Below are 25,252 nucleotides of genomic sequence, written 5' to 3' on the forward strand. Positions count from 1 at the left end.
CACCACAGGCCTGGCCAAAAAAAAAAAAAGTGGAGATAAGAATATAAATTTGGGAGTTCTTGCTGTGGCGCAGCTGAAACGAATCCAACTAGGAACCATGAGGTTTCAGGTTTGATCCCTGGCCTTGCTTAATGGGTTAAGGATCTAGTGTTGCCATGAGCTGTGAAGTAGGTTGTAGACAAGGCTTGGATTTAGTGTTGCTGTAGCTGTGGCTGTGGCTGTGGCGTAGGCCAGCAGCTACAGCTCCAATTAGACCCTTAGCCTGGGAGCCTCCATATGCCCCGGGTGCGTCCCTAAAAAGACCAAAAATAACTAAGTAAATAAAGTAAAAATAAATTTGCAATCTCCTGGGATGGATCATGATGGGGGGAAAAAAAAAGGAATGGGAGTTCCCATTGTGGCTCAGTGGGTTAAGAACCCAACTCATATCCATAAGGATGTGGGTTTGATCCCTGGCCTCACTCAGTGGATTAAGGATCTGGCGTTGCTGGGAGCTGTGGTTTAGGTCACAGACAAGGCTTGGATCTGGCCATTGCTGTAGCTGTGGCGTAGGACAGCAGCTACAACTCCCTAGCCTGGTGACTTCTATATGTCTCAAGTGCGGTCCTAAAAAGACAAGAAAGAAAAGAAAAAAAAAAAGATGTGTGTATATATATACATATATATGTATGACTGAGTCACTTTGCTGTACAGCAGAAATTGGTACAATGCTGTAAATCAACTATTTTAATTAAAACATTTTTAAAAAGAATATCAACCCTCTATGACTGTTTTGCAAATAATTTTCTCAGTTTTTCATTTGTTTTACAATATTTTAATTATGTCTTTGCAGCATAGAAAACTACCCAAATTTAGGTAATCAAAGTTACGAACTTTTTCTCTATTGTATCTCCCTTTAATTTATGCCTAGGAAGGCTTTCATTTCTAGAATCAGTTACGTATAAACCAACATTTTATTTTAGCCCATTTTATTGTTATTTTAAAAGTCAAATCTTTAATCCATATGGAAGGAAAATTCATTGCAAAGAAAATAAAACTATAGTTAGTATAGAAAATATAAACTTGTATTGCTTGACTTGTATAAAGAACAATGGAAGGATAAGTAAGAAATATAGGCAATGGGGGTGAGGTAAGCAGGGTAGAGAGGACAGGGATGGAGGCAAGATTTTGCTTTGCATATTTCGAATTACATAAATGTGTTAAAAAATAAATTTAAAAATCTTAATTTTTTGGGAGTTACCATTGTGGTGCAGTGGAAACTAGTAACCATGAGGTTGTGAGTTGGATTCCTGGCCTTGCTCAGTGGGTTAAGGATCCAGCATTGCTGTGAGCTGTAGTGTAGGTCCCAGACGCGTCTCAGACCCTGCAGTGCTGTGGCTGTGCCGGCAGCTGTGGCTCCAGTGCGACCCCTTGCCTGGGAACCTCCATATGCCTTGAGCGCGGCCCTAAAAAGAAAAGAAAAAAAAAATCTTAATTTCTTTGTAAGCAAGATGTCTACATTTATAAACTCATAGGTCTAGGAAACGTTCAAGTTGAGACAGATAAAACTGAAAAACAGATAATTCTGAAACAATTTAATGAAATTTTGCTAAAGTAGATTAAATCGAGTTTTCTTTTTTTTTTTCTTTTTGCTTTAAGAAAGCGATCAATCCTTCAGGCCCTGAAATTTAGAGAGAAAATGTTAGAACTCATGATTAGGCTAGAATTGGAAAAATATCCAGTATCTTTTAATATAATTAAAATCACGTAATAAATCATTCTTGGGTTTGTGCAGCCAGATCACACAAGATTTGAACTGTTTCAAAGTAATAATGCTGGCTGATGTTAGAAGAAATTTAAATTCCTGTGGACTGGGTTTAAAATTATTAAATCTGAAATTCTTTCTTCGTGCCCTCTGGAATTCACTGCCCATCAAAATTCCTGTAGTCTCAAATCCTCCTGTTAACAGTCTCTTTACTTTCTTATTCAAATGGAAATCTGCAGCCCTCTTAAACTGTGGCTATTTTTCCACCTTTCCACTGGGCCAGGAAGGTGACTTCAACTAGAACCCAGAGTTTGCTACCATAAAGTAACTGTTGCAAACTTTCTTTCCCAATCCCTGAGCCCTAAGTGATTAGGTCCAATTCCTTAGTCTACCTAGATATTGGAATTTCAAATTTAACTCTGCCAAAATAGACACTTATTTTTATTTATTTATTTATTTTTGCTTTTTAGGGTCACATGTGTGGCATATGGAAGTTCCCAGGCTGGGGGTCGAATCAGAGTTGCAGCTGCTGGTCTAGTATCCTCTGGATACTAGTTGGGCTCATTACCACTGAGCCACAACAGGAACTCTCTGAAATAGAGATCTTGATTCACCCTTTTCATCTCTATAAAAACTTCACTATCACTTTAATGCCTCAAATAAAAAAATCTAAAATCATCTTGAGGAGTTCCTGTCACAGCTCAGTGTGAACAAATTTGACTAGTATCCATGAGGACGCAGGTTCAACCCCTGGCCTCAATCAGTGGGTTAAGGATCCGGTGTTGCTGTGAGCTGTGGTGTAGGCTGCAGATGCAGCTTGGAGGCTGTGGTGTAGGCCGGCAGCTATAGCTCCTATTCGACTCCAAGCCCAGGAAACTCCATATTCTGTGGGTGTGGCCCTAAAAAGACAAAAAAAAATAAATATAATAAAATCACCTTGATATTTCTCATCTTTCAAATATCCACATCAAATCCATCAGCAAGTCCTATAGGACCAGGACCCTTAATCAAATGATAGTATCACATTCCCACTGACATCACTGATATCCCACCGTCAAACATTATCAACTCTCCCCTGCACACCCTCAGAGCCCTTGTACCAGTCTCATAATGGTCTCCACTTTTAAATCCAATCCTGGTATGGTCAAAAGATTGTTGTGAAGTTCCTGTTGTGGCTCAGTAGTAACGAACCCAACTAGAATCCATGAGGACACGGGTTTGATCCCTGGCTTCACTCAGTGGGTTAAGGATCCAGTGTTGCTGTGAGCTGCCGTGTAGTTCACAGACACAGCTCAGATCCCAAGTTGCTGTGGCCATGGTGTAGGCCGGCAGCTGCATTTCTGATTTGACACCTAGCCCGGGAACTTCCATATGCTGTACATGCATCCAAAAAGCAAAAAGTAAATAAATCAATTAATTAAATAAAATTAAAAAAAGAAAGATTGTTGGAGTCAGAGTATCGGAGGGAGTGGAAAGATAGGCTGTAATCAGTGAACGAGATTAAGGAGAGTTTACGATGAGAGAGTCATAAAACCATGGGAGTGGGAGTTCCCATGGCTCAGCAGAAAGAAATCGGACTGGTAACCATGAGATTGCAGGTTCACTCAGTGGCCTCACTCAGTGGGTCAAGGATCTGCCGTTGCCGTGAGCTGTGGTGTAGGTTGCAGACACTGCTTGGATCTGAAGTTGCTATGGCTGTTGGGTAGGCCAGTGGCTACAGCTCCGATTCCACCCCCAGCCTAGGAACCTCTATATGCCTTGGGTGTGGCCCGAAAAAGCAAACAATTAAAAATTAAAAAAACTAAAATAAAACCATGGGAGTGAGTAGCTCCATGGCAACAGAGGGCAAGACCACTGAATGTGAGTTCAAGGAAGTGAGAGGCCAGAGTGTTGGATCATCCAGGTATGTATTTCAAGTGAGGAATTAAGATAGTAGTGGAGTTGGAGAGTAAGCCAAGAGTTACAATTTTCAAGAAATTAAGAGGGATTTTAGGGGTCAATAAATTGACAATGCAATGTTGTCAGGAGATGTTGTCAGGTGACTAAAGACTAAAGGCTCTTGTGGTGTAGGTCAAAGACGCGGCTCAGATCGCTCAGATCCTGCGTTGCTGTGGTTCTGGCATAGGCCGCAGGCCGGCGGCTCCAGCTCTGTTTCGACCCCTAGCCTGGGAAACTCCACATGCTGCAGGAGCGGCCCAAGAAAAGGCAAAAAGACAACAACAGCAACAACAACAACAACAACAACAACAACAAAAGACTAAAGGCTCTATGTGTTTAGGAATGTGGGAGGGAGATTCACCCATCTCATCTCCAGGCTTTACTTCTATAACATATACCAAATCCATTTCCTCATCTCCATTTTTACTGCTGCCATCCTAGTCCTTTCTCCCTCTCTCTTTCGTGGATCCCTGCAATTGAGCTTCCTAATTGATGTCCTTGATCCTTGATTACCAACATTTTACAGCATCTTTGATACTACGACTTGTTTTAACCAGATTCAATTCACTGAGAAAGAAGGTGACTGATCCCTGGAAGCTCCCACGTGGCCCAGTGGGCTAAGGCTCTAGCGCTGCCACAACTGTGGTGGAGGTCACAACTGCTGGACAGGTTTGATCCCTGGCCCAGAAATTTCTACATGCTGGCAAGGCCAAAAAAATTTATGTAAATAGTCTAAGTATTCAAAATACAATGTCTTGCCCTTTCTTTCTAAGTGAATTTGACTTATAGGTAACTTTTCCCCCCACTATCATGGTCATTTAAAAAAATTTTTTTAATATAGTTGACTTACAATGTTCCGTCAATTTCTGCTGTACAGCAAAATGACCCAGTTATACATCTATCTATATCTATATATATACACACACATTCTTTTTCTCACATTATCCTCCATCATGTTCCATCACAAGTGACTGGATATAGTTCTCTGTGCAATGCAGCGGAATCTCATTGTTTATCCATTCCAAATGCAATAGTTTGTGTCTACTAACCCCAAACTCCCAGGCAATCCCACTGCCTCCCCCTGCCTTGTCCTATTTCTGATCAATTCAATCAGGACCTCTGACAGGACAGGCCCTGAGACTGGCATTTTTTAAAAGTTCCTCCAGGATTTTAATGTGCAGTTTTTGAGTGAACTAACCTAGGTCAGTTTACCCAATATTATCTCTTTATACATAATCAGTGTGTTGAGGGGGTCCTAAATTTATTTATTCAGCCTGGACTGATACCCTTCCAACTATATCCTTATAAATCCATGGCTTATTCAACATTGCTCCTTGAATTAAATCTCTGATTGAATGTGAACTCTTATTTTAGCCCCTCTCCCATTTTTGCCCCAAATTTAATTCTATCAGCTCCAAGTTCAAAATATATCCAGAATATAACGATTTCTCACCAACTTCACCTCTTCTTCCTGGACCCAAGTCATCTCTCTCCTGGGTTTTATTATAATAGATTCTCAACCAAGCTACCACAAGCCTTGAAAAAGCAACTTAGTTTATGTTTCTCTTCTGTTCAAACCCTTTAATGGCTTCCCATCTCACTCAGGGTAAAAGCCAGTCTTTATAATGGATCTGATTGGGTCTTTCACAGCCTCTCTGACTTCAGCTCCTTCTACTATCTCCTTAATTTGCCGTCACCCAGTCATACTGGCCTCTTTCCTCTAATATGACGAGCATGTTCTGCCTTAGGGCCTTTACAGGCCCACTGCCAGGGAAGTTTTCTTAAGTATCCTTACAGCTAACTCCCTCACTTCCTTAAGACTAAAGTTCAAATGTCACCTTATCAATGAAATCTTCCCCAGAAACTGTAAATAAAAATAGTATTCAGGGAGTTCCCTTTGTGACTCAGCGGTTAACGAACCCAACTAGGATCCATGAGGATGTGGGTTCAATCCCTGGCCTTGCTCAGTGGGTTAAGGATCTGGCATTGCCACGAGCTCTGTGGAGTAGGTCTCAGACTCAGCTTGGATCCCGCGTTGCTGTGGCTCTAGCGTAGGCCAGCAGCTGTAGCTCTGATTTGACCCTAGCCTGGAAACTTCTGTATGCCACAGATAAGGCCCTAAAAAGCAAAAAAAAAAAAAATTATTCAACCCCAAGACTGCCTTATCCCTCTTCTTTCTCTTCAGAGCACATATTACCATCTGTTATACTGTATATTTACCTGTTTGTTTACCTTCTGTCTTCTCCACTAGGATGTAAGTTCTGTGAAGGCATAGATTTCGCTTTGTTTATGACTATATCCCTAGCCCTGCAAAATGCCTGACACATAGTGAGTCCATAATACATATCTGTTGAATGAATGATTTTCTTATTTTCTCCGCTATCTTTAATTTTCTCCACTATCTTTTTTCCCACACAAATGGATAAACTCACCCAGTTTCTCTGCTTACTACACCACTGCAATAATACAAGCAAACTGAAGCACATTTTTAAATGTGCTAACTGAGGAGTGCCCCCTGTGGCACAATGGGAGCAGTGGTGTCTCTGGTGTGCTAGAACTCAGGTTCAATCCGGCAAGGCACAGCAAGTTAAAGGATCCAGTGTTGCCACAGCTGTGTAACAGGTCACAACTGTGGCTTGGATCTGATCCCTGGCCGGGGAACCCCATATGCTGCAGGGTGGCCAAAAATTAAAAAAAAGCTAATTGACATAGAAGGGTTTGACAGTAGGTATGCTGAAAAAAAAATGTATTATGTATGTATACATACAGGTATGTACATATATACCATATATAACCATGCTGCTGTACCACGGAACAATCTAGTTTAGGAACTGATCCAAATCCCCTCATTTTTTTCTTCTCAGAGTACCAGCAATCATCAATTCTAATGGTATTAATAGCCTCATGACAGGGGTACTGCCTTCTGCAGACCCTGAAAAGTATTTCCCTGGCATCAACTACTCTGTACATTCAAAACTAGTTACAATAGACTACACAGATCTGTATTCAGTTAGTTGTGAACAATAAGAATGGCCTTAAAAATATTACAGTTCATACACTCTCAATCCACCTCCTCCCCATTTCAACCACATACAGCTACACAAGTATACTAAATTAAAAAGAAAAAAAAAGAAATTGAACAATAATATAAGTATAGGAGAAATCTGAAATCACTCCAACTTCAAACTTTAAATCATTTGCCTAGCAAGAGCAGCCCACAGATGCACTGTGACTCAGCATTTTATGGTGCCTAAGACATGAAATGAGATAAAGGTCTCGTTCCTTCATGGCATTAGCTAAATCTGGAGCTAAAATAAATGAACTACCTTAAAAACACAAAGTCAGTGGCTGAAATGTTAGAGTGCTCACACTAACACTGACTCAATATATGATGACAGGGAGGAGAGCATGTGTCAGTTGAAGCACATAGAACTGTTCTGAAATAACTTCTCGACCTATAACATTAGCAAATGACAATGCTGACTACAATTAACACTCAGAAACAGAAAAAATATTGTAAATAAATGAAAACTATAAAAGTATGAACTGTGGTGACTGATTCAGAGTCAGGTAAAAAAATAACTTAGAGCAAAGGAGGGAATTTACCCAGGTATTCTTCACGAGAAAACAGAAGCTAAAATTGAACCAAGGGAAAACCCTTGCCAAAAAAAAAAAAAAAAAAAAAAAAATTAAGTAAAACTGAAACAAATAGAAAAGTTCAGTTCTTTTTGACTACGAACAAAAAGAAAATAAGATGAAAATAAAACAATAAATGATGTGAAGGTTGCAGTAAAAACAAAGTTTTCAGTTTATATTTTCATGTGGAGCAGGAACTGATGGAAGAAGAGAATATGGTAATTGGCAAGCAGGGAGAGCTGGATCACAAAAAAGGACTGAGGGGTAATCCACATGGAAGAAGTTGATGAATCCCACTTGGGGATCCAAGAATTTAAATAAAGATAATCACTAGAGATGTGGAGACAGCTTATAGGCAAATGGGCAAAAAAAAAAAACAGTTGGTTTTAGCTTGTTTTTAGTATTCTGCATGTAGTAACTTTTAATCCTCAAAGCCAGCCAATGATATAAATACTATTGAATCCCATTTTATAGGTGAGAAAACAGCTTCAGAAAAGTTTAGTAACTTGCTCAAGGTCACATTGATAATACATGGCAGAGCCAGGGCACCAGCCCACACACTCTAACTCCACCACAGCTTTATACTGCCTCTTATGAATGTTTCAAAATGTGAACAGGAAGTGGGGGAATTGAAATTATTGAGGCCTTTACTGAACTCAAAACTTTATACTGCCTTTTATGAACATCTCAAAATGTGAAAAGGAAGTGAACAAATTGAAATTATTGAGGCCTTTACTTTTCAAACCAGACCATTTGCATTCAAAAAACAGAAGAGTGAATTTTCCCTAAGGAACCTACAGCCTTTTAATGGAGTTCAGACTCACAGCAAAATACCATTCAAATCCTACATCAGATCTATCCACAAAAGACACTAGCCAAGGGTAGTGGGAACACAAATGAGACAGCAATGTTCACTAGGGTGTAGAATCAAGGAAAACTTCACTGAAAGAGCTGCATTTTCGATAGGATTTGACAAAAATGGGAGTTAGGTGAAAGGAGCATCATGACTTCACATCAATTACTCCCCGGGGTTTTCAGGATAAACTTCAACTCCTTGGCATGACATTCAAGGCCCTCCAAACGAGGTCTGGAGGAACGCCAAGGAGAAGGGATTATCCTAAACTAGATGCTAGATGCTTATGTTGGAGTCTTTATTACCAGTTCAGGTTCCAAAGGATCAGGACATCTTATTTCTTCTGCCTCCATAAATTGCTAGTGAGTTGAAGGCAGGTACTATGGTTCACTATTTTGCAACATTCCCCTCCCCCAGTCCAGGCGTCCATACATCTTAGCACGTGGTAGGTGCACAGCAAACATTTTCTGAGGCGAATATAAATCACGGGGACAATCACCAGATGACTGTGCGCCCAACCAGGCTGCCTGCTACCATCTAGATCTCTGGATAGTTAATTTTAAAGCTACCAAGTAAAAAATTTAAATACCTGATCCAGATACAATGGGTGGGAACTGTGGATCTAGATGCCACAAACCAATTATGACAGGACATGAGACAACTGCGAAAATCTAAACGTGGGCTAAGAATTAGACAAAGGAATTCATTGCATGTAGGTCATCTGTCGGACATATACTTGGTGTATTTATAAACGAAATGGTTTCCCGTAAGACACTGGAAGCAGGGAGTATAGGTGGTAACAGAGGAAACAAAATTGACAATAATACACTTCTTTTGGGGAATGTTTGAAAATACCCTAATATGAAACACACAGGGCACACACACACACACACACACACACACACACACACACACACACACGTGTTTTTCATCGTAAGACCAGAAGGAACCAGATCCAGAGGGTCCACCTGAAACATCTCGATTGTTAGGACGACCCCTGTGGGACGGACCAACTTTCCAACTTTACCGCCGTACTCGAAGCTGATCAAGGGGGCGGCCATGGACCGCATGGGCCTCTTCACCCTTCCAGCACCCCCTTAAACACCTTTGGAGAAAGCTGAAGTCCTGGAGATCGCCCAGCAGAATTAGTTCTCCGGGTTTTGAAGCCAGACCCCGCCCCGCGACTCAGAGCCTCTGAGGAAGCCAGAACCAAGCGGGGTTCCCTCGGCCCCCACGACCCCCACAACCGCCCGGGGCGGGCTCCGCGCAGTGACGTCACGGCGCGCCGTGCGTCGGGCCAAAGTTCAGCCCCGCCCCCTCGCTTCCCCCTCGCTGTCTCGCACCGCCTGCGCTGTCGCTGCCGCCGCTGTGGGCCCGGCTCCGCTCCGCCTGCTCCGCCGCCTTCCTCCCTGAGCGCTGCCCGGCCGGCCGCCATGGCGAACGTGGCCGACACGAAGCTGTACGACATCCTGGGCGTCCCGCCCGGCGCAAGCGAGAACGAGCTGAAAAAGGTACTGGGGAGCGGTCCGGCCAGGCAGGGCGTGAGGGGCGCAGGCCTGCTCCGCTGGGACAGCCAGGCCGCGCCGCGGGGCGGCCCGCGAGCCGGCGGCGGCGGGCCCAGGCTGGGGGCCGGCGACGAGACCGGCCTGCTGCGGCCGCGCACTCCGGCCTCAGCTGACCTTGGGCCGCGGGCCCCGCCCGCCCGCAGATGCAGCAAATAAAACCCACCCCTGCGCAAACACGACGAAAATGCTTCCTTCCTCCCTCCCCCGGCGGGCGCCGGAGGCCGGGCTCTCCCGGGAGGCTACTGCCTGCTTGGCTCTCCCCGCGCCGAGGTCACCACCCCGGAAAAACAGGTTGGACCGAGGCGCCCAGCGCATCTCGGCGCCGGGTGAGGAGTTGTCCAGGGTGCGGACGTCGGTGCCCGAGCCGATTCCGGGCAGATCTGGGGCCTGGCGGAGGGTCGAGGCCACCCCCGCTGGGTGTCTGCGGGTACTTGGGGCTGTTTCCTAGGAGCCGGTCCGCAGGATTTTTTTCCTCTCTTCCTGCTTTGCTCATTGGTCTGTGTCTGGGTGCTTTGTTCTGTGGACAGGTAACCTAAATGATCCGTACCTGCTTCAGGAAGAAGCCGTGGGTCCCAGCCAAACACCTAAGTGTATGCTGACTAAAAATAAACGGCAGGCCTCATTATCGTTCTTTGCAATGCTACGAGATCTTTCATCTCAGGATTTCAGAGCACGTGAGGCATTTGATTAAGCCGCACAGCATCTTCACGGGGTTTAGAGTATCCGGATTTGTAAGCTGAGAAAAATGAGAATGCTCCTTAGGCAGTGGGATGGGTACAGTTGAGAGTAAAAGGACTTCCTGTTACCTTACCGGAAATGCTATTCTGTATTACATAATTCATGTGTCTGTGAATGAACGCCTAAGTGCTTTATATCTCATGCCACCCAAATGTATGCAACTTAAGTAACACTGCGGTCAGTCCACCAGAGGAAAAGCATGACCTAGGAGCTTGTCTTGCCTTTGTCTTGATGTTACAATTAGAGGAGCCATTATGAGCCGGGATTCTTACCTTAGCTTAATTCTAATAATAATAATGTTTTGCAGGGTGTAAAGCTTAACAAGTACTTCTAGAGTTTATCGCAGTCTTCTTGGTCTGGTGACTGGCTGTCAAACACATTTGACAATAGTGAAAATAATGGAATTTTTCAGTACTTTGTTTTTCTCTGTGGCTTAGTTTGTTTGTCTCCAGCTTCATTATAACCTGTTTTCCAATATAACTATTCTGATTTGTTACATTTGAGTAAACAATATTGAGACCTTTCGGTGCCCAACCAATACCAATGAATAAAGGATGTTTTTAGAAGGTTATGATTTTGAACATTGCTTCTCAGAAAATTGGTTATGAAGTTAATACAAATCTTTAATCAGGTCTTTACATTATAACCGTTTTTTTGTTTTTTTGTGTTTTTTTTTTTTCAATCTTTTCTTCAGGCATACAGAAAGTTAGCCAAGGAATACCATCCTGATAAGAATCCAAATGCTGGTGACAAAGTAAGTCATTTGAGACTTTTTTCCCCTGAGGTTTCCCCTTAAAAAATTTTAAGCTTAAATTGCCCTTCTTGGAAAAAATGAGAATGTTGTAAGAAAAGTCCATCTATGCCCGTAGAGCCTAATTTTTTATGTTAAGAGTGCTTTGGTTTTATATTGGAAATAACTAACATTCTGGGCATCAGTAGGTAGTAAATAGGACCAGAATCAAACCAAAGGTAACGTGTAGCTTTTCTTGGAATTAAATAACTTCTAGATTTTTGTAGCCTTTCCTTAGTATTCTATTTGAAAAATCCAGTTGTTTTCCTCTTTTTCTTTATAGTTCAAAGAAATAAGTTTTGCATATGAAGTACTATCAAACCCTGAGAAGCGCGAGTTATATGACAGATATGGAGAACAAGGTCTTCGGGAAGGTAGCGGTGGAGGTGGTGGCATGGATGATATTTTCTCTCACATTTTTGGTGGGGGATTATTTGGCTTCATGGGCAATCAGAGCAGAAGTCGAAATGGCAGAAGAAAAGGAGAAGACATGATGCATCCACTCAAGTGAATATCTTTTTTCTTTTTTAAAAAAAAAATACTGATTGCTTTTTTTTTTTTTCCAAGTAGAAGAGAGAAAAGCTATCAAAAAATATTCTTTCCATCAGAAAAAAAATCTTCCATTTGGATGTTGGCACTTTGCTAACAGATCTTGAAGGGTGGTTGGTGTTTTTACAGAATAGGAAGACAGTTTTGGTATATGCTTCTGAGGCTGCTTGTTTTTAAAATTTCAGTTGTGAATTCTTTGAAGTATTTAAACTTTATATAAAAACTACAGAGTGAGGGACTGGCTGGCTAGTTAGTTGACATGTTACAGTCACTCATTACTTGATCCTCAGTGTGAACTCTCCTAAATTGGTTTCCACGGAGCTTGCTGGCTTCGAGCCCGATGTTAACCTGCCAACATATGAATGGTGTCTGTCCTTGATCTCAGACTGTGAACCCAATATGAAAATAACTGTTTTACTTTGCAAAATTTGTGACGTGTTTTATCTCATTAATTTTCATGAACCAGTAATGGTTTTAGGAGCAAATACCAGAGACTGAAGTTCAAGTGTTTTTAATAATAGTTTATCTAGTTTGTGCAGTTGAGTAGGTAAGAGGGAGTAAAACGTTATTTGTCAAACTTCTCCTTTTATTAATTACAGCATTTTCATTTTGGGTAGCTTTATAATATTTGGTACCATGATTTATTCATTCCCTTTTCTATAGAATGTTACCTGTTTTTCTCTATAATAAGTAGTGCTATATCTTTATATACAGCTTTGTCTCCTTGGTAGTGATTCTTGGGCAGGCCTTACTGTTTTGAGGCTGATAAATGCAACTAAATTGCCTTGTAGAGGATTGTGCCCGTTGAGCCTCACTGGTGGAGAGTGCCAGCTTCGCTAGACCATTACCCACATTTTTCTTTCCTTTGCTGTGTTTACTGAAATGAAGATTTTTCTGGCCTCTTGATAGTAGTGTTGCATATACTAATCGAAATGTAACATGTAAAGGAGAAAAGACTTACCTATCATATAAATGGTTGGTTAAAGGTTTTAGGAGGAATATAAAAGGCATATGCAACCAAGTGCTTTGGTCTAAGATCTATATATACCATTGTTTGGAAGTTCTGCTATTGTTTTGACCCCTAAATGTTTTATTCTTAAACTGCCTACAATGTATAAAAGAGTTAGCTTAATGTAACAATTTTGAGAAAGTTCAAATACCACAAAGCAAGTGCTACAGTACTTACACTGGCAGCATATGGAAGTTGCTGGGCTAGTGGTCAAATTGGAGAGACAGGCCTACACCAGAGCCACTGCAACACTGGATCTGAGCTGCATCTGTGATCTGCGCCAAAGCTTGTGGCAACACAGATCCTTAACCCACTGAGCAAGGCCAAGGATGGAACCTGCGTTCTAATGGAGACTATGTTGGGTTCTGAACCCTCTGAGACACAGTGGGAACCTGACAGTTTTAACAGGCTTTTTAACTTGACCTTTTTGGAGGTCATAGACTTCTTTTGAAAATTTTGTAAAAGTTGCTCAATTATACAGTTTTATTTATAATTCACTGGGTGTTTCAGATGTCTAAAACTTGTAGGCTTTCTATTGTAAACCTCTTATGTTGTTACACTGTAGATAAGGCCAGTTTTCTTAAAGCCATGAGCAATCTCAGTGCCTCCCATAAATTATAATATAACTTTGTAGCTTTTCTCAGTTGTCTTTGAAGGGGGAAAACCTTCCAGTAGAGCATGTACTCTGGAGCCAGACTGCCTATGTGATCTTGGGCAAGTTACTCAACTGTGCCTCAGTTTTGTCCTATAAAATGAGAATGACAGTTTTACCTCATTCAGAGGGTTGGGTTAGGTGGAGGGCTTCTGCCTGAGGCCAGAAGAAAATGTGATGTTTTGTGTTTGGACAGTTAGCAACTTTATCAGAAAATGCAGCGCAGTAAATTACTGGTCTGATCCTTTAAGGTTCTGGATTTGAGCACCACCTATATTGTTTATAGCCATAAAATCTTTTTGCTAATTTGAGTTACAAAATAAAATCTCCTTCAGTTGACTTAATGTAAGGTATTCTCGAATGCTTTGTTTAGAAGATGATCGTTTATATCTTGTATTGAAGAGAACTTGGCCAAATTTGACCTAATTCTTTTTTCCCCAGGGTATCTTTAGAAGATCTGTATAATGGCAAGACAACCAAACTACAGCTTAGCAAGAATGTACTCTGTAGCGCATGCAGTGGGTAAGTGTGTATTCTTGTTATGAAATAAACTTCATCTGTTCTTCCAGTGGCACATTTTATATTAGATAAAAATTGTTCATAACTTCAAACTGACTGATCAACCAGAACATTTTCCAATACCTCTGAAAGTTAAACTACCAACCATTGGGGGTGGAAGATGAATGTGAAAAGCACAGTTCCTGCTTGTCAGGGCTATGGGGAAAAATCTGATTTTTACTTTTGCTTGCTTTAGCCAAGGTGGAAAGTCCGGAGCTGTTCAGAAGTGTAGTGCTTGTCGGGGTCGAGGTGTACGCATCATGATCAGACAGTTGGCTCCAGGGATGGTACAGCAGATGCAGTCTGTGTGTTCCGACTGTAATGGAGAAGGTATGCATGCCAGATATTTCTCTGCTTTTATTTTGGAATGGACTGGGAACACAAATTGGAGAGGCTGAAAATTTTTCTTTTTCTGTGTGTGTTTGTATTCATCTTATTAAAGATACAAAGAGTTCTAAAAAATGGGAAAATAATTATTTCCTTATGTGTAGGCCCAGTGTACACAGGTAAACAGTAAATTTATATTATCTTCAACGAAATGTTAGTGTTTTTTATTCCAAAAAGATGGACAAATTTTTTTGTCTCATTTTATTTTATTGGCTGCAGCATGCAGAAGTTCCTGGGCCAGGGATCAAACCCATGCTACAGCAGTGACCCAAGCCACTGCAGTGACAACATTGGGTTCTTAACCTGCTGTGCCTCAAGGGAACTCCTGTCCCTTTATATTTTAAAAGTTTATATTTGATAAAAGGGAGACAGCAAATTGTTTGGTTTTCATTCTGATTAAGTGGATGATTTTACTGTAAGATTTAGTTAGCTTTCGAGGATAGATAATTGGGATTGAAGCTCTTCTTACAAAAGTAAATATTTTAGGCTTAGTGGGCAGAATGAATGGTTTTTGAAACTGCTACTCACTTCTGCTCTTTTAGCATTTTTAGAGCCATGGACAAGGTGTAAATAAGTGGATGTGACTGTCTCTAGATAAACATTACTTAAAACACGAGCATGCCCAGTTTGACCTGTGAGCCTTAGTTTGCCAACTCTTGTTCTGGAGCAGTGGTATCCAAAAGAATTTTCTGTGGCAATGGAAAGGTTCTTTGTACGAAACATCTAGCATAGTAGCCACTAGCCACCTGTGGCTATTGTGGCTGAGGAACTGAACTTTTAGTTAATTTAAACTTAAATGGCCACAGATGGCTAGTGGCTACTATATTGGACAGTTCTAGAATATCCTCTTACAAATTGCTTCTGGAGGTGATATGATAATTTGGAGAAGCTGCATATCATAATTCCCCTCCTGGAGAGTCTCAGTGCATTTTACCTTATTAAAGTTGCTAATCTTTCCCATTATCAAGAAACCAGAGTTGACTGAATTCTTTTCCCAGGTGCTATTACCATTTTAAGGAACTGGTGCTTTACAGAATATACTTAGCAGAAGCAGTTTTCCTGAAGTCATTTATACATGTCATCTAAGCATTAAAGTGTACCAGTAATCAGCCACTAGAAATTGATGGTATTTTTTTCATAATATACTATGAAAGAAACTCTTGTCCTAAACATGGCAAGGAGGTTCTCAGTGCCAGCTAAAGTCCAGCCATTTCTAATTGGTTTTGGAAATTTTCAGTGGTAGTGGATCTAAATAAAAGAAAGATCCATAATAGGAAATTTGAGCAGGATTTAGTCTGTGAAATTAAAAAAATTTAAAAAAAAGTACCAACTATGCAGTGTAATAATGATTCAAAAAGGCTATTTAAATTTTTATTTGGGTTGTCTCTGTCCATTGGTAAATTTATTTATTTATTCATTTATTGTCTTTCTGTCTTTTCTAGGGCCACACCCGCAGCATGTGGAGGTTCCAAGGCTAGGGGTCTAACCAGAGCTGTAGCCACTTGCCTACGCCACAGCCATAGCAACGCCAGATCCAAGCCACATCTGTGACCTACACCACAGCACACGGCAATGCCGGATCCTTAACCCACTGAGTGAGGCCAGGGATTGAACCTGCAACCACATGGTTCCTAGTCCGATTTGTTAACCATTGAGCCATGACGGGAACTCCCCATTGCTATTATTAAATGAAACCAAGACTGAAAAAAAATGAAGACACATCTGTAGAAGTTCTAGCAGCTGACCACCCATTTTGTTTTCTCAATCCTTAGGCTTTGTTTTACTTTAGGAAGTACAGTCCGAGCAAAGAAAGTATTGCCTAAGCTGTATTATATTCTGGAATAGAGGATACTAGGTAGCTGGGTCCTTTAGGTAACCTGCAATAAAATGTGAGGAATGAATTTTTGGGGCCGTGCCTGGGGCATGTGGAAGTTCCTGAGCCAGGAATCAAACCTGCACCACATTTGTAGCCTGTGCCACAACTGCAGTAATACTGGATCCTTAACCTGCTGCACCACAAGGGAACTTCCAAGAATGATGTTTTAAACAACACTTTAGCAATTTAAAGAAGTTCAGAAAATTTATTTAGTGAATAAAGGCACTGTCAAGACCCATTTTACTTAAGAATACAGTATAGTATACCCTTGCCAGAGTTTGAATGACCTCTTTTTTCAGGAGAGGTAATTAATGAAAAGGACCGCTGTAAAAAATGTGAAGGGAAGAAGGTGATTAAAGAAGTCAAGATTCTTGAAGTCCACGTAGACAAAGGCATGAAACATGGACAGAGAATTACATTCACTGGGGAAGCAGACCAGGCCCCAGGAGTGGAACCAGGAGACATTGTTCTTTTGCTACAAGAAAAAGAACATGAGGTAATTTCCTTTTTGTTTGCTTTATTTTCGCTTCAGAAGACCAGAAATGGATCTTGTTTGCAAGATTCAAGTTAAATCAGTTTGAGATTCCTGAAGCAACACTGAACATAGATGAAGTTGTTAAGTGGTTAGGCTGAGTTCGTAAGACGACTTGTTTAGTAGACCAACAAGTTGGAAGCACTGCGGAAGGAGTAGTCTTCACAGCTCTACCATTGACTGGCACTGTAACCTCAAGTTACTCTGTTGTCTCTGTACCCCAGTTTCCTTGTTTATGAAAATAAGGGCATTGGCCCAGATGGTCTAAGACAGCATAGTTTTTTTTCACTGTGAAACTCCGTTGGTGGTTGGTGAGTGAACAAGGCTTTAGTTCTCACTGCTGCTCTGTTGATTTGTTTTTCATATGGGTATCCATGTGACCTTTTCTTGAAATAAAAGGTTCTGCAGTTTAAAAAATTTTTTTATTTTTATTTTTAAATTTCTGGTTGACTCTGTATTGTATCTACTATGTAGGCAAAATGAACTAGGCTAATGATGTAGCCTGGTATATGTTATTGCGATTATGCCATTGCATCTGTATTTTTTAATGTGCAGTAGAGTATATTGTATGCCTTCATTCATGAAGAATATATCTGGAACTTTGGTAATCAGTTAATTCTTAAATATAGAAGTATTTGACAGGATTCTGCCCTTGTACTTGATCACATTGCCATTTCAAATTTCTTTGGAAATTTTTAGATCACAAGTCAGCCACCGTTTTTAGTTTACATTAAAATTTTCTCCCATTTGATGGGGATTTCTACAAATTTTAAAAATCATTTCAAGAGTCCAGTAGAGAATAAAACCATGCTGAGATGCAGATTCTGGGGATTTGATTCATTCCCTCACTAGATTGTGGCTTGCTCTCCTACACTAGCCTTACTGAAGGTATATTAGATTTCTTGTCTCAGCATAGCTATAAATTGCTATATGTCTTTAGCCCTCATAAATATTACCGTGCCTACCAATGGCAAGGGTCCCTAGATTGCCTTTCTTTTTTTTTTTCTTTTTGTCTTTTTGCATTTTCTAGGGCCACTTCCCGAGGCATATGGAGGTTCCCAGGCTAGGGGTCTAATCAGAGCTGTAGCCACCGGCCTACGCCAGAGCCACAGCAACGCAGGATCAGAGCCGCGTCTGTGACCTACACCACAGCTCAGGGCAATGCCGGATCCTTAACCCACTGAGCAAGGCCAGGGATTGAACCCGCAATCTCATGGTTCCTAGTTGGATTCGTTAACCACTGCTCCACAATGGGAACTCCCTGCCTTTTTTTTTTTTTTTTTTTTTTTTTAAAGGAGTAATTTCTAGAATTCTGCCTTACAGTCTTGTGGGTTGAAATATTTGTAATTTTTGTAAGATTCCCTGTTAATTGGCATTTTAGCTGCTTCCTCATCTGTTCAAGAAGTGATGTTTGTTTGGAGGAGAGTAGGCTCAATGCATTGGGGGTTTTGGTGTGTCAAACTGATGGTAAAATCTTTTTACCCCTAAGTTCAGTCTTTAATGTTCTATAAGTATATTGGATTTTAAAAAATAGAAAGCTAGTATTCCATTTACTAGCTTTGGCCCTATGGCTGGGCTTTGTGCACTTAAAAAAAAAGAGTCCTCCCTTAGAAAGATGAGTGTAGAATCCAGTGAGATAATGAATAAGCTGCTTTTCTTTTGGGAGGCTGTGAAGAGGCATTTGGAAGTAAGTCACCTCTAAAATTGTTGGCAGCAGTGGAATTGCATGGAATTTCCAACAGACAGCAGATGTTAATGGTTGTTTAAAGTAGAAAATAGAAGATGATAAAAGTTAGAATGGAAGCTCATTTAGTAAGAGGTCAAAGGTTGTTCTCTCTTAGTTTTGTTATGAAAATAAATTTGAGCCCAAAATGAGATTTATACCACTGAAAATATTCTTAACCTTCTAAAGAAAAACTGCCAGTTCATGAACAAGCTTGTAGTTACTTTGTTCTGGAATTCCCTTTTTTAAAAACTTATGCTGAAGGAGTTGTGAGATCATGAGATCAGGGTAGGTACTGTAGCTGAACAACGTGTAAATCTCCTCATCAAGAAACAATTCAATTTTGAGAGTGCTGCATATGTATGTATGTGTGTTCAGCTTTCAGTACAGGTTGTGTGTGTGTGATCTTGCTATCACAGTGCATTTGTACAGCAAAGTACCACAGTGGTAGGTAATATCTGGTGATGTTAGTCTCTCCTCTATACTCTGTACTTTTGTTTTTCTGAAATTTTTATAGCTTTCAAGTGTTTTACCATCTGATTCTTGGTAATCTGTCATTACTCTTGTTTTTCAAAAATGTTCTGGTCATTCTTGCCTCTTTATTCTCTGTTTGAATTTTAGCCTTAAATTGTCTAATCCAGCTACCCCTCCTGCGAATCCTCTACCCCCAAAAAACAACCCCATGTCATTTTTTTTGTTGGAATTACTTTAAGTTGAGCTCTCCTATCCAAGAACATAATATCCCTTCCTGCTCCATTCTTCTGATACAGCTTTAACCAAAAGATATTGGCTAAAGATGGTTCTTGGAACAGTAATAAAGATGTTCAGAAACACTACCATTTTATAGATTTGCAAAAGCATTGAAAAGTCCCGCATTAAGGAAACCTTACTGAAGTTAATTTGCCACCCATTATGAGAAACACCTGAGTAAACCTGCATAGGTAATATATGTTTAGTGGTTGTCAAACTTTGCATACATTAGAATGCCCTGGAGGGCTTATTAGAACTGTAAATTGCTCACCTCCATAGTTTCTGGTGCAGTAAGTATGGGATGGAGCCCAAGAATGTGCATTCCTGACCAGTTTCCTGGTGCTGTTGAGGCTGCTGGTCCAGGGCCACTGGTCAAGATAATGGTTTGAGATTAACTTTTCCTTTGTAGGTAAATTTAGGAGGACAATTTAGGAAAAGAGGGTATCTTTCAGATGTCCTCTCCTCTCTGAATGAACCAGCCAGCATTATTCTTTGGAAGAGTAACTTGTATTGAAAAAAATCTGGCTGACCTTTCACTGCAGTTATTTTGTTTCAACTTAAATTTCAAAGTTTAATGGTAGATATTTATAAATTCTAATAAGCAAAAGTTTTAGGTGGGCATGTATGAAATTGGATTTTTTTTTTTTTTTTTTTTGCCTGTACCCCACCCACGCTATGTAGAAATTTCTGGACCAGGGATCGAACTCAACGCACAGCAGTGACAATGCCAGATCCTTAACCCACAAGAGAACTCCAAAAATGGATGTATTTTTCCCTATGCATTGAATGCTCAGAAACTTTTTTTATGCTTCCTGAATAACCGTTACACTACTTAGCCCATAGGCTTATAATGTAATAATAAGCTAACTTTAGCGTTGGTTTTACATTCATCTAGGCAAGTTTTGAATTTTAAGTGAGATAAAGTTTGTTTGTACTTGTATGAAGTGTGGGGTTTGAGTCCCTTTACTGGCTGAGCATTACTGGTTGAGTTTTTTGTTGTTTTTTTTTAATTGCCACACCTGAAGTATATAGAAATTCCCAGGCCAGGAATTGAGTCCAAGCCCCAGTTGTGACCTATGCTGCAGCTGTGGCAATGCCAGATCCATAACCCACTGCACCTGGCTGGGGATAGAACCTTTGCCTCTGCAGCATAGGATTCTTAACCACTGCAGTTGGATTCTTAACCCATTGTGCCACAGCAGGAACTCCTGGTTGAGCTTTTTGTGTTGAATTTGGACCAACCGCTTCCCCTGTTAGGATCATGTCTAGAGGAAAATCCAAGGTGAACCTGTTCTACAGGCTTTGTGTACCTTTTTGCTCAGAGGCAGGGCTTGGAAATGGGCAATAATTGTAAAATACTCCTGGTCCTGTTTTTGAGGCTTCAGCTGTACCTTATGAGCCATTATTTTCCCATGTCCACTTCTTTCCTGATAGAAGTTTCTAGCATATTCCTAGAGAATGGCAAGGTTTCCTTGTATAAATTTAGGAAACTAGGGGTGGTGGCAATTTGATTTTTGCAGTAAATGAAAAATAGAATTAAGGTTTTGAAATTGATTCAAGGAACATAGCTCAACAGACTGTGCCTCCATAATTTTTTAAAAAGATGTTTCTTGCGTGTGCTTTATTTGTAGGTGTTCCAGAGAGATGGAAATGATTTGCACATGACATATAAGATAGGACTCGTTGAAGCTCTGTGCGGATTTCAGTTCACATTTAAGCACCTTGATGGACGTCAGATTGTGGTGAAATACCCCCCTGGCAAAGTAATTGAACCAGGTAAATCTTGATTTTTGTTTGATCCAAGATTGCTGGTAATTTTGTTTTACAGTAGGTGATTCTTAAGAATACTACTGAGTACCTTCTTGGGTAAAGTTCTTAATACTTTCTCCTTTATTTACTCAAATAATAGGCTGTGTCCGTGTAGTTCGAGGTGAAGGAATGCCACAATATCGTAATCCCTTTGAAAAAGGTGATCTTTACATAAAGTTTGATGTGCAGTTTCCTGAAAACAACTGGATCAACCCAGACAAGCTTTCTGTAAGTGTTCTCTAAATTTAGGCAACAGAAGACCTCAAGTTTAAAATAGTTGTATTTTAAATTTGGGGCGATCGGTGGTTGAGCTGTCCTGGTTGTTAAAGTGAGGATAGCTGAAGTAAAAGTTTATGGGGCCAAATAGGGACTAGCCAAGGAGTAAAGCAGACTGGGTGTGAGGTGGTGATGGGAGGATTGGGACTCCCTGAAGAGCAGATCCCTCACCTGAAGAGGGCAGCCCCGCAGTTAGCACCTGCTGTTTGTTCATGCATGAAGGCATGTGGAGTGTGAAGTTTTTCAGTGTTTAAATGGTAGCAACTAACTCTGTCTTTTGTTGTCTAAGCAGTAGGTAGGTTGCACAAAAGATGTCTGCACATTTGCTCTGTGAATCATGCATTCGTGATCTCTGGCTTAAAAGTGCAAAGATTTTTTTTATTACCAAAGAAGCATATCCCTTGGATTGTATCCGAAGGGTCGATGAAGATATCTTCTAACTAACCTAATTTTTGTTTATTTTTTATGAAGGAACTAGAAGATCTTTTGCCATCTAGACCAGAAGTTCCAAACATAATTGGAGACACAGAGGAGGTAGAGCTTCAGGAATTTGATAGCACTCGGGGCTCAGGAGGAGGTCAGAGGCGTGAAGCCTATAATGATAGCTCTGATGAAGAAAGCAGTAGCCATCATGGACCAGGAGTGCAGTGTGCTCATCAGTAAACTCTGCAGTCAAATTGCACAGGTGGATTTTCTCTCCACGTTTGCCTGGTTTGTTTTCAGCGATTCAGCTGGAGAAAGTCTGGTCAACCCAGATGAACTGATGGACGTCCGTTGGTCTATGTGTAACTTTTAAAATTGGTATAGTATCTACAGAGTGTATAATTTAAACTAACCACAAAGCTTTACATCTTCATTTCAACTGTTCTGTAGCAGAATAAAGCACTTGAAAGGAAACAAGACTCCCTTTCACACATGGGTTATAAGTTTCAGTCCTGGTATCTGTGCTTGATTTTTACCAGTTTTGTGTAGATTTTATGTTTCATATTTTAAATTCAAATCCCACATTGTAAAGTTTGTGTACAATTTGTCCTGAAGCTTTGTGTTTGGCTGCACCTGCATAAGCTGCTACAAATAGAATAAAGAACTTCATAGCCTGTATCTATCATTTAGATGCATGGGAAAATGGGCTTTGCACACAGTGGGTTTGGAGCTGACTGGGAACAATGGAAAAATAACATTAGCTGAGCTGTGGTTGTAAAGTGTTTTGGTTCTCCCCCTCCTTTTTTTTTTTTTTTTTTTTTCTTCTTTTTTTCTTCTTCTTTTTCCTTTTTTTCCCTTTTTTCTTTTTTTTTCTTTTTTTTTCTTTTTTTTTCTTTTTTTTTTTACCGTCTTGTGAAAGGTTTCTGAAACTCGATAATAAAAAGCAGTTGGTGTAAATTATTCTTTGTCTCACATTTTTAGAAGGAAGAACATATTTTGAACTGTAAAATGTATCCTTAAACCAGAGAATGTATCCTCAGTTCTGGTTCTTAAACAGCCCTTAAAAACCCATTGGCCTGAAGCTTATGCCTTAGGCACCTGCCCGTTTATAGTTTCAGGGGACAAAAGAAAGTTTGATATGTTGGTAGAAACAGGCTTTATTGGCTTCAATTAACGCTTTGTAGAGTCAAGGACATCGGAGTTACGTAACTCCTAAGTTCTGATCCTGAGCATCAGGGTCAGGTTAACCCAGCCTCTGTATTTCCCCACCCCCACCCCCTTTAAAAAAATAAGGTAACGGCAAATCAATACTAGAACCATGTCTGCATAGAAACTGTTAAAATGCTCTGTTTTCATTAAATGTTAAGTTAAAGATTCTCTTGTCTCCATTAAGTTGAATATTTGAGATTGGGGGAAGAAGCGTTGATGATTCTTAGTGTTTTATAGAAAAAGACTGGTATGAGAAAAATCAGGTAAAACTACAATGAAAAAATGTATTGCTCTTTCTTCATCTTCTATTACCTTCTTTTCATTCCCAGAGTAGATATTTGTAGAACACACTGTAATTTTAGGGAAAAGAGACAAATCAGTTACAGAGTTCACATTTGTGAAAGGACAAATGGGAGAACGCTAAAAATTTAAAACTTTGAAATGTATCATGCCATCCCTGAGCCTAACTGTAGTTGTAGTTTATTTCTAGGTCTAGTAGAACCTGGATGGGGGGGAAAGAAAAGGCATCTTGGCATCAGTCAAGGCCTGTGAGGTTTAAAATACTGCCCTATCCACTCTACCTCCATTGTACAAAAACTATTTTACAGCCAGCCTGGGCAAGATGCAACCGCATAGTAGTTTTGTATCCAGGGTTACTTCCCCACAACCACTTTAAGCATAAGAAATGCAGTGGCAATACAAAGTTTGTAGCCTTTCCAATAAAGGTTTATACAAATTAGAGTTGTTCAGTGTAGTCTTTCTTTCAGTTCTATTACCCAGGTTTTTTGACTACAGTAGAGGACCATGTGAAGGGGAATAAAACTTTGTTAAGTTCTTGTTACTTCACTCAGTCTACTGGCTCTATGTTGTAGAGCATCTATCTAGAGAAAACTATCTTTTATGACAGCTTTCCTGAAATAGTCAAATGCTATTAAATCTACTTTTTTAAAAAGGTGTGCAGTTCAGTGGTTTTCAGTGTATTCAGACTTTTGTATCCATCACCACAGATTCGTTTTCATCACCCCAGAAAGGAAACCTTAAGTTCCTTAGTATTTACTCTCCAGCCCCTTGGTATGATCTCTAATCTACTTTCTTAAGTATTTGCCAATTTCAGACACTTGCTATAAAATGGCATCAAGAGTACATGGCCTTCTGTGACATGATCATTTATTATGTTTTCAAAGTTCATCACTGTCATAGCATGTTTTTATAACCAAATAATATTCCATTATATAGAAAGACTATTTGTTTACCCATCCCAGTTGGTGGACATTTGAGTTTTTTCCTCTTTGGAACAATGCTACTGTGAATATTCATGTACAAGTTGTTGTGTGAACATGTTTTCAGTTCTTTTGGATAAATCTAGGAGTGGAATTGCTGAGTCACATGGTAACCTGAATCTTTTGAAGAACTGCCAAACTGCCAAAAAGACTGCATTATTTTACAATCCTACCAATAATGAATGAGGGTTTCCGTTTTTCTGTGTAGACGCCAACATTTGTGGTCTTCGAGTATAGATATCCTAGTGGGTATGAAATTTTGACTTGCATTTGCCTTATGACTAATGATGTTAAGTGTCTTTTCATGTTCCTACTGGCCACTTGTGTGTTTTGGAGAATTCTGTCTTTAATTCCTTTCACTGTACTTCATTCAAGAGATTTTATTATTTCCCAACCTTTTTCTGTCCCAGGATACCGCATTACATTTAGTCATCTGCATAGGCTCGGCTGTGATAGTTCTCAGATTTTCTTTTTTTTTTTTTTTTTTTTTCTTTTCTTTTTCGGGCTGCACCTGCAGCCTGTGGAAAGATCCCAGGCTAGGGGTTGAATAGGAACCTCAGCTGCTGGCCTACACCACAGCCATGGCAACTCGGGATCCGAGCGGTGTCTGCGACCGACATCACAGCTCACAGCAACGCTGAATCTTTTAACCCACTGAGCGAGGCCAGGGATCGAACCTGCATCCTCATGGATACTAGTCGGACTCATTATCTATCATTCAGCCACAACGGGAACTTTCAGATTTTCTTTGTATTTTTGTTTTTTGTCTTTTCTAGGGCCACACCCATGGCATACGGAGATTCCCTAGGTTAGGGGTCTAATTGGAGTTGTAGCCGGCCAGCCTACACCAGAGCCACAGCAATGCAGGATCCGAGCTGCATCTGCGACCTACACCACAGCTCACGGCAACGCCAGATCCTTAGTCCACTGAGCGAGGCCAGGGATCGAACCCGCA

General features: G+C 40.4%; 1 protein-coding gene across 1 annotated transcript; it reads left to right on the top strand.

Annotated features, from left to right (window-relative positions):
• DNAJA2 (DnaJ heat shock protein family (Hsp40) member A2) lies at positions 1,570 to 23,756 on the top strand. The gene is made up of 9 exons (XM_003126994.5): positions 1,570 to 9,682; positions 11,169 to 11,228; positions 11,548 to 11,771; positions 13,916 to 13,996; positions 14,229 to 14,362; positions 16,595 to 16,791; positions 20,932 to 21,076; positions 21,210 to 21,337; positions 21,857 to 23,756. The coding sequence occupies exons 1-9, from the start codon at positions 9,605 to 9,607 to the stop codon at positions 22,046 to 22,048; spliced, it is 1,239 nt and encodes a 412-aa protein (XP_003127042.1). The 5' UTR covers positions 1,570 to 9,604; the 3' UTR covers positions 22,049 to 23,756.

This window comes from Sus scrofa, chromosome 6, assembly GCF_000003025.6.
Source record: "Sus scrofa isolate TJ Tabasco breed Duroc chromosome 6, Sscrofa11.1, whole genome shotgun sequence".
Lineage (NCBI taxonomy): Eukaryota > Metazoa > Chordata > Mammalia > Artiodactyla > Suidae > Sus > Sus scrofa.